General features: G+C 53.3%; 1 protein-coding gene across 1 annotated transcript; it reads right to left on the bottom strand.

Annotated features, from left to right (window-relative positions):
* Nucleotides 1-1432: 1432 nt before the first annotated feature.
* On the bottom strand, nt 1433-4065 carry TFF2 (trefoil factor 2). The gene is made up of 4 exons (XM_032356020.1): nt 3934-4065; nt 3114-3263; nt 2317-2463; nt 1433-1601 (listed from the first exon to the last, which is right to left on the bottom strand). The coding sequence occupies exons 1-4, from the start codon at nt 4010-4012 to the stop codon at nt 1588-1590; spliced, it is 390 nt and encodes a 129-aa protein (XP_032211911.1). The 5' UTR covers nt 4013-4065; the 3' UTR covers nt 1433-1587.
* Nucleotides 4066-14611: the final 10546 nt, after the last annotated feature.

Consider the following 14611-nt stretch of genomic DNA (forward strand, 5'->3'; position numbering starts at 1 on the left):
CACGAAGCCAGGAGCTGGCACTGAACCCAGCATGCCAGCCGGCCTCAGCACCAGTGCCGGGAGCAGAACCCCGAGCTCTCCGTCCAGGGGTGTCGGGGTAGAAGAGTCACGCATCCCAGAAGGTGCATGTCAAAGGCTGTTTCCAAAACACGGGGCCTGACCTGGCTGCGGGCCTCAGGTGTGGCCGGCCGTGCTCCCTCGGAACGACACGACGAGGGGCAGGGTGCTCCGTGCTGAGTAAGTTCATGGGCGTCCGGCTCCCCTGGCCATCCGTTCTGCGTCAGAGGCCCCAAGTCCAACAAGAGCCCTTGTTTGCCGTAAGCCAGACGAGACACAGCAGTGACTTGACTCAGAAAACAAGTGTCCCGAGAGCTGGTGTGGGCTGGGGTCAGGTCCTTCCTTCCATCCACACAGAGCCAATGTCGCTGGTCCTTCCTCACCCTGAAAGGGGAGGCCTTGGATTTCCAAAGTGGCAGGTGGGCCATGGGGACACTCCTTGGCTGAGCCAGTGGGCTCCTTCCCCTGCACACCCACCCTGGGCTAAAGAACGCCAGGACCCCTCCGCGGAGATGCCTGCCCGAGGTTTTAGTGCCAAACCCCCCCCCCCCAGGCCAGCCTGGTCTCGGTGGCAGTGGCAGCCTTCTCTTTGGGCCCAGACTTTGGCATGACGCAGCTGCTCTCGAGTGGAAGGCGGGAAACGTCGGAGCCCACCCTGCCTCACCCCTGCGAGGACGGAGGATGGTGGCCCGCCGTCCCGCAAAAGCCATGGTCTGGGCTGTATTTGGGAACGGCGAGGCGATTCTGTAACTGTAATCTGAAATCAGGCCTCGCTGCAAGAGGTGCTCAGGGGCAAAGTCGTTTGAGTTTCTGTACAAATGGTTGGGTTGGGAGTGGTCGTGGGTCCGCTGCTCCGGGGGGGCACCTGCTAGTGAGTTCTCCCCTCCCCCCGCTCACAACCACACCTGTACACTCACACCTGTACACACTCACACCTGTACACACTCACACCTGTACACACTCCCACCTGTACACTCGCACCTGTACACACCTGTACACACCCACACCTGTACACACTCACACTTGTACACACCCACACCTGTACACACTCACACCTGTACACTCACACCTGTACACACCCACACCTGTACACACCCACACCTGTACACACTCACACCTGTACAACTCACACCTGTACACTCTCACACCTGTACACTCGCACCTGTACACACTCACACCTGTACACTCGCACCTGTACACACACCTGTACACACCCACACCTGTACACACTCACACTTGTACACACCCACACCTGTACACACCCACACCTGTACACACCCACACCTGTACACACCCACACCTGTACACACTCACACACTCCCTCTCTCCCTCCGTCTCTCCACCTCCATGTCAACGAAGCCAAAAGGAAACTCAGCAGATTTTAAGGGTTTTCTTTATTTGAAGAAACTGTTGAACCAGGATAAAACGCAGATGAAGGAAAGCCAGGAAGTCTGCAGACATGAGACGCGGCGGCAAGTCTTCATTTCCAAACACCCGCGGAGCCTGGTGGGTTCTCGGAAGGGATTCCTCCTAATAATGGCAATCTAGAAGTGTGAAATGCCAGCGGGTGGGCGACAGCGTCGGGGCCGAGGGAGTCTGCGCTGACAGGCCCTGAGTCTGCCCTCCTGGGGGGGGCACTTTTCAGGGGTGTAACTGCAGTTGTTCAGAGAGACCCTTAGGTCCCACAAAAATCGCTCGCAAGTGTCCAAACAAAGGCCAAGCTCTTTGGCTCACCCCGATGTTCTGAAACGGGGAAGGGAAAGCGTCCGGCAGGGGCACAGGCACACTGCCCATCTTGGGGGACATGCTGGAGCTTTCCTTGGTGCTGACAACTCAGAGTCAGGACATGCACTGTGGCTACAGGAGAGGGGAGGACCAGACCACACCCACCCCCCCGCAAGGTGGCCCTGAACAGGGCCGTCATGGGCAGAACTTGTCCCTCATGCTCCCAGGTCCCCAGCGAGGCACACGGGAGAAGTCCCCGTCTGCCCCCAGCGCCCGGCACAGCGTGTGACCCTCGGGGGCACGGTCGACCCACGGCAGTCACTTGGGCGGGGCCATCAGCCGGGCCCGGGATCCGGGCGTGTGCCTAAGCTGACTTGCTCTCTGCGGCCTCACACAAGCCACCACGGGAATGCCAGCAGCTGTCGGCACCCCCAAGAGCAGCCGTCACCGTGGAGGAACCCCTCAGAGCGGCCTTCTCAGACTGGCTCAGGGGCCGCAGCCCAGGCTCTCAGCCGCCGTCCTGCAGGACGTTACCTTCCACGGGGATGGGGAAGAAACACCAGGGCACGTCGACGATGTTGTCGGAAAAACAGCACTTTCGAGATGCACACTCCTCGGGGCTGATGCCCGGGTACCCGCAGTCCCTCCGGGTCGACACTTCCATCACGCACTGCTCCGACTCTGGAAAGCAGCACCGCGGACTCTCAATGAGGGCAGCTCCGGAACCCGCGGCGTCTCTGCCCACCCACCCGCGGGGATGCCACCGGGTGTCAGCCTCCCTGTGTCGTGAGGGGCTGCTCGACCACGAGCCCCAGGGACCGTCTAAGGGCTGGCTGCCCGTGGATCTGCACAGATGCCACAGGTCCCATGTTCCGGGACTTTGGGAAACTCAGCTCGCCTCTCTGGACCCGACATTCCCATCTGCAAAATGGGTGATCACGGTACCCTGATGAGAAGGAGCAGTGAGCGCCCTGAAAGCCAGCCATGCATCCACCAGAGAAAGGGCCCTACCTAGTGACCAGCCATCTGTCTTGCCCCTTTCAGAGTCCAGGAGCCTGTGACCCCCAGCACTGGTGGCTGTGGGTACTGAGCCCCACCCCCACAGTGTGCTGCGCACCCACACTTTCTTCTGTGCGCACCTAGGCATGAATGACCTTCCACCTCGTGAACGTGCATGGCTGTAAACCTCATTCTCAAAGGAAAGTTCCGGAAGTCTTAACTGAACCACACCTGGGGCTCTAGGTGTGGACAGCGGGCCAGGGACCGCTGTCTCTTCCCTTCTGGCTGGCTGGGGCAGGGGCGGGAAGAGGGGCAGCTCCCTAGCCGGTTACCTTGCTTCGGGAGGGGGTGGAAACACCAGGGGACATTGGGGACTTTGGAGTCGAAGCAGCAGCCCATGTTGAAGCACGTGTCGGGGGTGATGCCCGGGAAGCCACAGTTCTTCCTGTTTTCCACTGCGATCCGAGAGCACCGGCAGGGGGCTGCAGAGAGAGCCTTGTCAACCTGTCCCCTCGCATGCCCCCTGCCTGCTCTCGGGGGCGCGCTCAGACCCCTCCTCGGGTCCTGCGGCCACACGGGGAAACGGCGACGTCTCATCTTGCCCGGATTTGAACTATGCAACGTCCTGAGGGACAAACAGGGCTTTGCAGAAGTTATTAGTTAAAAAAAAGAAAAGGAAGAAAGAAAGAAGAGAAAAGAAAACTTCAGCAAAGACAGTGGACCGTGGACCTCAGGAAAGTCGAGATGGGAGGTAATCAGGGTGGATTCCAGATGCCCTGGGGGCCTCCTGCCCCGGCCCCTCTCCCCAGCAAGCCACGCAGCACCTGTGGTCACTCTGACCTCTCTGGGAAGGAGGCCTTTCTGGAGGTCTCACACAGCCCTGGGAGTCCCTCCTCAATGGCAGGAAAGGATGCACGAGGGCAATCAGCCCCATCGCAGAGCTTAGGATGCCTTTTCAGCTACTTCTGCCCCCAGTGAGCCCATCATTTCACCCCGTGGCTTTGAGGAAAACAAGAGCGGAGATGCACCAAGGCCGAGGGACTGGCGTACCCCCATGGCATTTGGAGCTTCTCCCAGCTCGCGGGCCCGAATGCTCTGTTGCCCAGTCAAGGACGCTGGGCTGCACAGGGGGACATGTGGGCGGTCACTTACAAGGTTTCTGGCCCCCCGCCAGGGCACACAGCCCCAGGACAAGGAGCACAGCCAGGAGCTGGACGCTTGGAGATCCCATGTCCACGCCGTGCGCCGGGGCCGCCTACAGAATGTGCACCGCCCGCTGCCATCAGCTGTTTTATAACAGCCTCTCTGTTTGCTCAGCAAGTGCAAATAGCTTTTCTCTGTCCCCTGTGGCACCAACCCCTCGGGTCCTTTGTTGGGAACAGGAGCAGAGATAGGTCACTGGGCAGAGACCAAGCGTCTGTGCCTGCAGGCAAGGCTTCCGGCAGGGGCTCCCACATTGCCCCGGGGCCGGGAGCCAGGTCGAGCGAGGGCGCCAACGTGGAAAAGAGGCCACATGCACCTCTGGCACTGGGCACCCCTCCCCCCAGGGTCACACCCAGGAAGGGATAAGTCAGGTATGTCTCCTGATAAAGTAAGTGGTTATCACATGATTTTTTTTTTAATATTAGACCCAAGGTTACTGGGGAAAATGACCAAGCCAGCCCATGGCGTAGAAAAGACCATACTTCAAGGTCGGTGTGGATGCCTCTGCCAGCCTCTGGTCTTCTGTGTCCCCTGGGCTCCATGGGCTTGAGGCTGATGGGTAAAAATCACAAGATCCTTTCAGCAACCCCCGAAATGCCTCTGGTTTTCCTCCATGGGAGCCCCGTGTGTTTCCTAAAGACCTAAGCCTGCCCTCATGTGGGGGGGAGCCATGGTCCAGGGAAGAGCCCACAGCTGGGATGGAGGGAAAGGGGACGGGGGAGAGGGAGGCACCCCAAGGGACAAAGAGGGAAGATTTGGGGCTGAGAGGAGCCATGGGCCCCTGAGGCCTTGAAGGAGGGGCCCCATCTGTGAATCGTGGGTTGAGCCGCCAGGGACCCAGAGAGGCACAGGATCCAAAACCCAATGTTCTCGGGGTCCAGAAAGCTTCTGCCTGACCCACTCCAGCCCCTCCAGTCCAGGTCCCTGACCCACTTGGAAGCCACCGGGTTCCTTGAAACCTTGGAAAGTCAACTTTCCCCATCCTGTGTCTCCACCACCCTTGGTCACCCACAAGACAAAGGGCTCTGTGCGACCACTGCCTCCCCACCCTGTTTCCTCTCCCTGACCCACAACCCGCTTCCTCCCACTGCCCCATCCTGACCCTTCCAGAAGACCTGCAGAACCTCTTCATCCACGCTGAGTCCCTGATGTCTCTCCCTGCAACCCCTCCTGGCGCCTGCGGAAACCTGTGCCTCCCAGACGCATTTCCCTTGTGCTCCTCCCAGGAGCAGCCCCCGGGCCCCAGCCAGGGCCCCCACCGTCCACACGCTGCTTCCTTCGAGACAGGTGACTTGGAGCTGTGGGCAGATCATGATAATGGACGCACCGTCTCCCACATCCGTGACCCCCCACCCCCGAACGCGGAGCCATGCACAGCACAACCCTCGCGGCCCTGCTGGGTGGCCACATGCCCGTCACCGGCCAGGGTGGGTGGGCGCTGGCCTTGTGCCCCACTGTCTCCATATGCATGCAAAGCTACGCTCCTCAGAGATGCAGGCTGTGTACCAGACCACTTCTGATGCCGCTGCCCTACTGTCATCTCCTGACCTTCAGCCTGTCACTTCTGTTCAGGATTTGAGCACTGCACTCACTGTGTCCCTCGTCACGCCACCACTTGGTGACCTCCTGGATGGCTTCAGCATCCCAGTGAATGGCTCATCCAAATTCACGCCACCCGGTTTCCATTTCCTCCTCATCTCTAGAAGCATCCATCCCTTCGCCAAGTTGCCGCGTGTCTCCCGTGACCTCACTTGGAACTCAGCCTCTACTCAGAAAGAAGACTTGCTAATGTCCTTTCTGTTCTGGATGTCCTAAGCATCTAACATTTTCTGTGGTACTCCCGTGACACCTGTTCTTCAAATGCTAAGGCCCCCCACTGCCTCAGTGCCTCTCTTCCCCTCTGCGAGCACCATCACGCCCGCGCCTTCCTCCCTCCCAACTCTGGGGGTGATATTTTCTATCAGTTCACAGAGAAGACAGAAATCCACAAATGGGAACTTTCTCAGACATTACCTGTGTGGACCTCTGCTTCTGACTATGATGGAGAAGCTGGGACCAGACTCTCCCTCCCCGGCATTGAGTCACTGGATCTATGGGACAGAGAATGTTCAGACTCCGAGCAACAGACCGAGGCAGCTGAAGGGATGAAGCAGGGCGGGCGTCCCTCGGTCACCCTGGGCTCTGCCTGGACCACAGCCTGGCGGGGCGACCACACTGAGCAGGCAGGCTCACCAGGCCGTGGGGACAGAGGCTGGAATTAGAAGCCATGGAGGCAGGGGATTTTCAGGCTAGGGTCCCGGAGAAGACGGTGCTCCAGAAACATGAGTGGTGGTCTCTCTGGCATTTTAGGCAAAGACTTAGCTGCCCATGAAGATAAGAGCAGGTGGCAGAAGCTTCCAGAAAAGAACGTGCTCTTTGGAGGGGAGACAAGTAGTGTGGCAGCAATCATCTGAGCTCTGACAGTCATGGGGAAGTAGGTTTGTTGGCCATGTTGGTCATCAGCAGGGACACAGAAGGCCATGTCGTGTCTCTGTTGGCTTGCGCAGCCACATCAGAATGCCACAGACAGGGTGCCTTAAATACTTCTAAAGGCTGGAACTGCAAGATAACTTTCCTCACGTGGTCTGGTTCAGGGGAGGGCCCTCCACCTGGTCTGCAGATGCCACTTTTTCACTGTGTCGTCACCTGGTGGAGAAAGAGGGAGAGAGAGAGAGAGAGAATAAGTTCTCTGGTGTCCCGCCATGAGGATTCCTTCCTCATGACCTCACCTAACCATAACTACCTCCCAAATACAACCATACTGGGCATCAAGACCTTAACGGATGAATTTTTAGGGATACACAAACATTCAGCCCACAATAGGCCATCAAAGTAGGCTTGATCTATTTCTAGAGGAAAGTCACTCCGTGTCCATTCTAGCAGAACTTTAAAACAAATCTTTAAAGAATCAGGTTCACCCAGCAAGTAAATTAACTACCTAACAGGATGAAACTCATTATTTTATTAAGAAAAATAAGAAAGGCCAGACACACGACATTGCATCCATGATGTTCGGCGCAAAACCAGACATCACCAGATGTGTGAAGAAGCAGGAAAACAGGACCCATAGTCATGAGAAAAAACAGTGAATAAAAATAGACCCAGAAGCTGCATTAAAATGTTCAAACATTTAAAGAAACATAAAAATATAATGAGGGAACACATTTTAAAATCTGAATGGAGAATAGAGTCTAGAAATGACCAGAGTGGAAATTCAAGACATGAAAACACAGTAACTGAAATGATGAAATCCATTGTGCGGGCTTTGGATTAGATAGTGGGAGAAATGGCTGGTTTATCTGACGCCAGTACTGTATAAATTCTGCAGACTGAAGTCGAGAGAGAAACGGGGCTGAAAACAATGAACAGAACCTCTGGCTCCAGGAGACATCAAGGGGTCTAACAGACATGTAATTGGTGTGCCAGCAGGAGAGGAGAGAATAAGTATTTGAAGAAATAGTGGACAATTTGGGGGGAAGCTTGGTGAAATGCTTAAACCCATATATCTTAGAAGCTCAAGATTCTCCAAGCAAGATAAATAAAACTCCAAGCAAGATAAAGACTAAGAGAACTATATCAAGACCAAGCATGATCATACTGTTGAAAATAAGTGATGGAAAGAATTCTTACAGCCCCTGAAGTTCTCCGCATACAGGGTGACACAGCTGACTTCTCGCCTTGCCGAAACAGTACCCCCAGAAGGAACAGAAGGATGATTTCTAAGTGCCGAAAGAAAAGAAACCACCCATTATCAAGCCTGGATTTTATACTCAGTGAGTGTATCCCTCAATGATAAAAGCAAAAATCCTCTTTTAAGATGTGGCTTTTATCTCAGAGAAGTTCTGGGTTCACAGCAAAATTGAACAGAAAAAGGCACAGAGATTTCAAAAATACTCTTTTTTCTAGACAAACAAAAGCCAAGAGAATTGGCCACTTGCAAACCTGCTGTCTGAGGAATTTTCGTGGACATTCTTCTAGCCAAGGACATGAATCCCCCAGGGGCTGTAGCTCTCTCCCACCTGGCCAGGTTCATTCCCTTGACCACATAAGCAACTTTGGCTTCTCTATACACATAGTGACCTTCAGCCTACCAGTCCTTCAGCTCCTAACTCAGGAGCCACCCCTTCTAAGAAGAATACACTTCCACCGGAGTAAAGACAAGCACGCTTCACCACTACCCCACACAACCGTACCTACACCTGCACCTGAAGTGGATTTCCATGTTCCTGGTTCCTTTATTGATGGTACTAAAGGGAACCCCTACCATGCATTACAGGCTGACTTTGTGGCAGGTGATCTTCTAGGGATTTCACATGCTTTGTCTCATTTTGTTCCTACAACAATCCCAAGTCAGGGCTAAGATTTCACCCCCTTTTCATGATCTGTATAGGTAAAAGGATTTGCCCAAGCAGCACAACAACTGCATGTAGAGTGAGAACGAGACCTTGCCTCCCACATGCTATATCCCGGGAAACTGACCTAGTGTGTGCACATGACCGCCACACTTGGTGAGGGGCGTGGACAAGTGTGTAACACCCCGGGGAACTGAACTTGCCACCTAGTGTTGCCCCTTACCCAAATTACCTTCTGTAATTCATAAAACAATATCTAAATATGGATATATGCAAATAAACCAGGCAAACCTCCTCCTGTCTCCTGATTAGTGTCCTCTGTCAAAAGATAGGTGGAGGGGCACCTGGGTGGCTCAGTGGGTTAAAGCCTCTGCCTTCAGCTCAGGTCATGATCTCAGTGTCCTGGGATCGAGCCCCACATCGGGCTCTTTGCTCAGCAGGGAGCCTGCTTCCTCCTCTCTCTCTGCCTGCTTCTCTGCCTACTTGTGGTCTCTGTCTGTCAAATAAATAAATAAAATCTTTAAAAAAAAATAAGATAGGTGGAATGAAGAATTTTAAATGCTTTTCAAAGTCTCACATGCCTTCTAAAACCTGTGTCATAGAATATCTCAGTTTTATGCTATAGCCAGGAGAAAACATGTTTTTATTTCCAACATTTATATGCATAAGCATGCCAAATCCAGAAGGACAGAGGCCCCCCCAGCCGAACCCATCCCCCTACCATTGTAAGTTTCTGGTTTGGTTTCTGCAGTTTGGTTGTGCTGGTCAATAATGTAGAATAACAGAGTCTTTTAGAGCCCACAGCTAATACATATCTACCTAACAAAGAGTGTGGCCGAAGCTGGGAGAAGAAATAGGGAAATCAACAGAGGCTGATGGGAATTTTGATATTGAGTCTAGGAGGGGATGACATGGGGGATGTTTTGATAAGTTCTATTTGAGGGATATAATTGGAGAGACACAAATTTAAGGACATTTTTCAGGGTGTCATGGGATGAACTTCTCTGTTGTCAACGTCCTCGTTGAACTTCTCTGATTTTCATCAAGATTTAAATTACTTTAAGATGTCTCTTTGGTGTCTGAGTGGGTGCTTTGTTTGAGACGAGACATGATCTGGCTGATCTTAAAACTTGGAAATGTTTGAACCATTCAAGTTACCACACGCCAAGGAAAAATAATACGGTGTAATAAAAGTTGGCAAACTATGGCCCATAGGCTCATTGCCTGTTTTTAAAATAAAACTTTATTAAAAGACAGTCATACCCACTCATTTACATATTGTCTCTGGCTATGTTCAAGTTACAAAGGAAGAGCTGGGTAGTTCCTGACAGAAACTATGCCCACAAGACCTGGCCCTTTACCCAAAAATCTGCATACTCCTGTATTACAGTCTTAAACTTCTCTAACAGTGAATTTAAAATATAAAGATGGAGCGAAATCTTGTATTTTATTTTATTTATTAAGTAAATGTTATGGAAGCATGCCGCCATGTTTTCTTTCCTCTTTGGTAATCTGGTCTTGAAAACAATACATTTGGTAGACTGGTTGTTGGGAGACAATTCTCAAGTCTCTCACATTTGTGCATATGACTGAGGCATTAACTATCCATATGGGGTTAAATTAAGGTTCAGGGATGTGTGCTGCCTTGACGTCTGGTGGCATCAGAAGGCTTTGAGTGACCTAACCACAAATTCTCCTCCCTGCTCTGCTCCCACAGATATGACCCCTAGTCAAACAACCCTCCTTATCAGGCACAGTTGCTGCTCACCCCTGAGCAGTGAGTTCCACTCCCCAACCAGAATTATTCAAACAGGCCAACCACAGTCTCCTGTGGAAACGTCCTGAGGGTACTCCACCCTCTTGTTCCTACAAAGCTCCCTGCCACAACCCTACTGGTTCCTTCCGTCCCCAGGTGGTGTAATGTCTTTTCCCCACTCCCCAGGCTGGGCATATATGACTCATCAACTGCTCTTGATCTCAGCTAACCAGTGTTTGTGTAGCAAACAACCTTGGAAAATAGATATGGTGTCTCCTCCCAGAGCAAAGGCAGACAAGCTTCCTACCCCCTTACACGAATTGAGCCCCTGAAGAGGTCAGGGCTCCTCTCCTATACTGTGACCCACTGTGTGTGCTGGCATCTATCTGGACCCATCATGTCACCCCTTTGGAGGCAAAGGGAACCAACACAAAGATGCTGCTTCCCATGCCACTGGCCAAGCCATGAGTAATGAAGCCCTTTATCTCTGAACCGGGAGTCTCCTATCCTCTGCAAGCATCAGGGAGTCTCTCAGCTTGCAAGGAAGGTAAACTCTCAGTTCGCCCAGTTCTCCACACTGACCAAAAGTCTGTCCAGCATTTCCCTTTAGAATAAACATTCCCCATTTATTAGTTCACTCGATCTCCTTAAACCAAACAGATATGCAGCTATGTAAGTTTTTGCCCGATTTAATCTGCTACCCCCAAAATGTCCAGCTCAGGGCAATGTTAAGAGCGAAGAAGAACAATGAAGAAATACCTTTAAAAGTCATAGTCTCTGGGGCGCCTAGGTGGCTCAGTCAGTTAGGAGTCTGGCTCTTGATTCCGGTTCAGGCCATGATCTTGTGGGTGTGGGATCAAGCCCCAAATTGGACTCCCTGGGAAGTCAGGGAGCTCAGTGGGAAGTCTGCTTGGGATTCTCTCTCTCCCTCTTCCTTTGCCCCTCCCCCAGCACACACACACTCTTTCTCCTCCTCCTCCTCCCTCTCTCTAAATAAATAAAATCTTTTTAAAAATTAACACTATTTCTTTTTTGTTGCTGACCGTAACTTCCAACTGCTTAGAACCTTAAGAAGGTGACCGTGCCCTAGGAGCCTTTGATACCTTCCAGTAAGTTCCATGCTGAATTTGCCAATTGTGTCTCTCTCTTACTAGTTGATGTTTCCTATCAGGGTCGCAAGCATTAAACATTTCCACTGACCGCCCCTCCCCACACTCACAAAGAAAGGCAAGGGAGTTTTCTTAAACTAACAGTATCCTTCCCAGTGACCTTACAAATATGATCTTAAATCACAACTTGGCTTCAAGAACTGGTTCCTGGTCTGATCCTTAGATCAACATTTTCTGAACAGAATCCTGTTGTGTGGAAATTATCCAGAAGCGATGTAGCCTCCAAGTACAGGACCAGCCACGGAACAGAAAGGCCACAGAGTATGGTAAATCCACGGATATCATGTGTGGAAACTGTGGGAGAAGTGGAAAGTTAATGCTTTGTGTGGGGTACAGGTGGGTGGAAGGACCACTCACCTGGATCCTCAGTCCCATCCTGTCCTGCTCTCAACCTTCCCTGGTAACCAAGACCAGCACTGATGCTTGAGCAAGGGGCCAGGACACAGATGGCACCAGGGACCACCATGCTCAAGCTTCCTTGCAGAGACTCAGGGCAAGCATTGCTGACCCAGCTATAGCCCATGGTAAACCACAGGGCATCCATGACAGTCTGTGCTTCTGGGGCCTAATTTGGGCCACAACAGGGATCACTGATGGGTCCCTGGTTTAGAGGTATCCAAGCTTTCAGCCTGGACATGCACGGTCCACTTCTGATGGCTTGGCCTTTCCATCCATGCCTATCTATAGTACCATTTCTGCTCATTCCTTCCTTGTAAACATCATGAAAAACATGATCATGTTTTTCATGTAAAACCTCCTACAGGTGACCAACTCTCTACATGTAAGACATCTTAGGCATGCCACCCACATGTCACAGGCCACAAGTTTCCCACTCTCTGTACTTGACACGTTCAGTTTCACCCATGACATTTGTTTCCCCAGCATTATCAAAAAATTGATGAGTCTCAGATATCAGAGATGATCATGACCCCTGCTCTTTGGTGATCCACATCGATTAGAGCTTCTCAGTAGCAAGGAGGAGACACCAGCTGTCATGGGCCAAAATGGGTTCTCACCCAATTCATATGTTGAAGTCCTGACCCCCAGTAGTCAGAATATGATTTGACTTGAGATACGATCTTCCAAAAAGTGATGAAGGTAAAATGAGGCCAGTAGGGTGGGTGGGCCCTGATCCAGCAAGACTGGTGTCCTAATGAGGGAGATACAGGACACAGACAGGAACAGCAGGACGCCCACGGAAGGATGTGGGGAGAATAATGAACACCATGGACAGGGGTCTCAGGCAGAAGCAGCCCTGCCAACGCGTAGACATTGGACATCCAGCCTCTGGAGCTGGGGGACAATCAATGTCTGTGGTTGAAGCCACACTGGGTGTGGTCCTTCGCAGCCGGTGGAGATACTCGCTGATAAGCACGCCCACTCACACCAGAGGAAAAAGTGGGGAGCGGGTTAGTATCTGGAGCCCCAGCGCACCTGCCTCGGGGTCAGCACGTGCTCCCATGCTGCCCTGGGCCCTCTCTTTTGTCCTCCCTCTGCTCCATTCCTGGAAACTCCTTGATCACACATTCTGAGATTCCGAATCTGTCCCCGGGCGACCAAGATGCAAGATGCCACTCCCTCCCACCCCGGCTGTCTACCTAAGAGACCCACAGCTCCCCCTGGAACATGGAGCTCCCCCAACCAGAGAGACGTCTGAACTGTCTGAAGTCCTTCAAGGACATGGAAAGTTCTAGAAGGGCCCCTGAGTTGCCGCTTTCCAGGCTGGTAGGAGCCAGGCAGGATGGCATGCACAGCTTTGCCAGGTGTTAAATGGGTCAGGTCGGCATTTCAGCTTCATGCCTAGTGAGACCAAGATGACTTTAAACGGGCACATCGCTGCATCGCGTTGCTCTGAGGTGGAAAGCCTGTTTCTAAATACAAAATAGAGAATATGTAACACTTTCCCCTGCCAGGAATTGTATTCAAATAGAGCAATTATCGGGACGGCCACCTGTCCTCTGAGGGAAATCCAGGGGCACGAGGTGCGGAGGCCTCACCCCCACATGGCCCCCTTCCACCAATTTCCCTGGGCCCTTTAAGAGTCGAGTGTGTGCATGTGTATGTGTGTGTGTGTGTGCATATGCACACGCGCACGTGTGTGCATGCGTATGAGAGACACGTCCTTCCTCGTGCCTTATCAGCAGAACTGTTCCTGCGAAGGCGCTTTATTGTCACAGCTGCCTGCTTCCCACCCCACACCCCTGCACCTCAAGGACTCAAGGGGCCCCAGGTAGCCTCCAACTGGCCACTCCAGACTCTCACCCTGGAGGCTGGCTGGAAGGGGCTGAGCGCAGGCCAGGAGGGGCCTGGGAGGGAGCCGGGGAGGGGCCCAAAGGGGGCCTGGAGGGTGGTGGTCTGGAAAGGGTCAAGGGGGTAGCCAGGAGGGGTCCAGGAGGGTGGCTGGGAGGGGGGTGGAAGGGGCCATGGGGGGGGCTGGGACGTGGTCTGGAGGAAAGCCGAGATGTGACAGGAGGGTCTTGGAGGGGCCGGGAAGTCGTGCAGGGGTCCACCACACAGGCTGCGGTGACTTCTCTTCGTCCCCAGCGCTGCTAGCACAGCCCCCCACATTGCCGCTGGACCTCTCAGTCCTGCAGACACCCTCCTCTTGCTCCTTGAAACCTGGAGGAAGTCGCACGTCCCCAGTCCCCCTGCCCCCATCTCTAGCCTCTGCACCCACTCAGTCTTCACCCTTGGGCTCTGCAGCCCACGCAGCCAAGCTTCCAGGAGCTGAGACCACCAAGGGAGAGAGGCCAGATGCCGGAAACCTTCCCTGAGTTCTCCTTGAGGCACTCGGGTCCTGGAGCTAGTGGAGTGCCCCACCCTTCTGCTCTGTCAGGCCTCCACTCTGGCTGCCCAACTGTCTTCTCCCCCTCTGCTTGGCTGCAGCCCCCCTGGCAGATTCTTGGGGAAGGTTATGATTTTCCACAAGGACCAAGGGGCATAGACCTTTCCCTGTGCCCCACCTCCAGGGTAGGGACAGAAGGACCCGTGTCCCCACCAGCCGGAGGCAGGGCTGTCCCAGCGAGAACCCCCAGGCTCTCTCTAGGTCTGTGGTCCACATGGTGGAGCCAAGATCACGCACCCACACAACTTGGACAATCCATGGATGGCGGAGGGCAGACCCGGATTTCCCTCTGTGTCCCATGCTGGGAGGGGGCGCTGAACCCGTCGGGCTGTGGGTTGGGTCCCGCAGGCGAGCAGGTAAACAGTCTTGGCCCCCTTCTCTCCAGTTACCAGGGTGGGCAGGGGTGATGGAGATAAGGATGAAGTATCATTTGGAAGGGAGTTGGTTTCGAAATCATAGATATGCC

The sequence above is a fragment of the Mustela erminea genome, chromosome 1 (genome assembly GCF_009829155.1).
Source record: "Mustela erminea isolate mMusErm1 chromosome 1, mMusErm1.Pri, whole genome shotgun sequence".
Taxonomy (NCBI): Eukaryota; Metazoa; Chordata; class Mammalia; order Carnivora; family Mustelidae; genus Mustela; species Mustela erminea.

Excerpts from the sequence above, each read along its gene's own strand:
- TFF2 (XM_032356020.1), bottom strand. The coding sequence starts at position 4,012 with ATGGGATCTCCAAGCGTCCAGCTCCTGGCTGTGCTCCTTGTCCTGGGG. Across the intron at positions 3,264-3,933 it reads GGCGGGGGGCCAGAAACCTT|CCCCCTGCCGGTGCTCTCGG; the intron begins GTAAGTGACCGC and ends CTCTCTCTGCAG. Across the intron at positions 2,464-3,113 it reads CCACCCCCTCCCGAAGCAAG|AGTCGGAGCAGTGCGTGATG; the intron begins GTAACCGGCTAG and ends GCTGCTTTCCAG.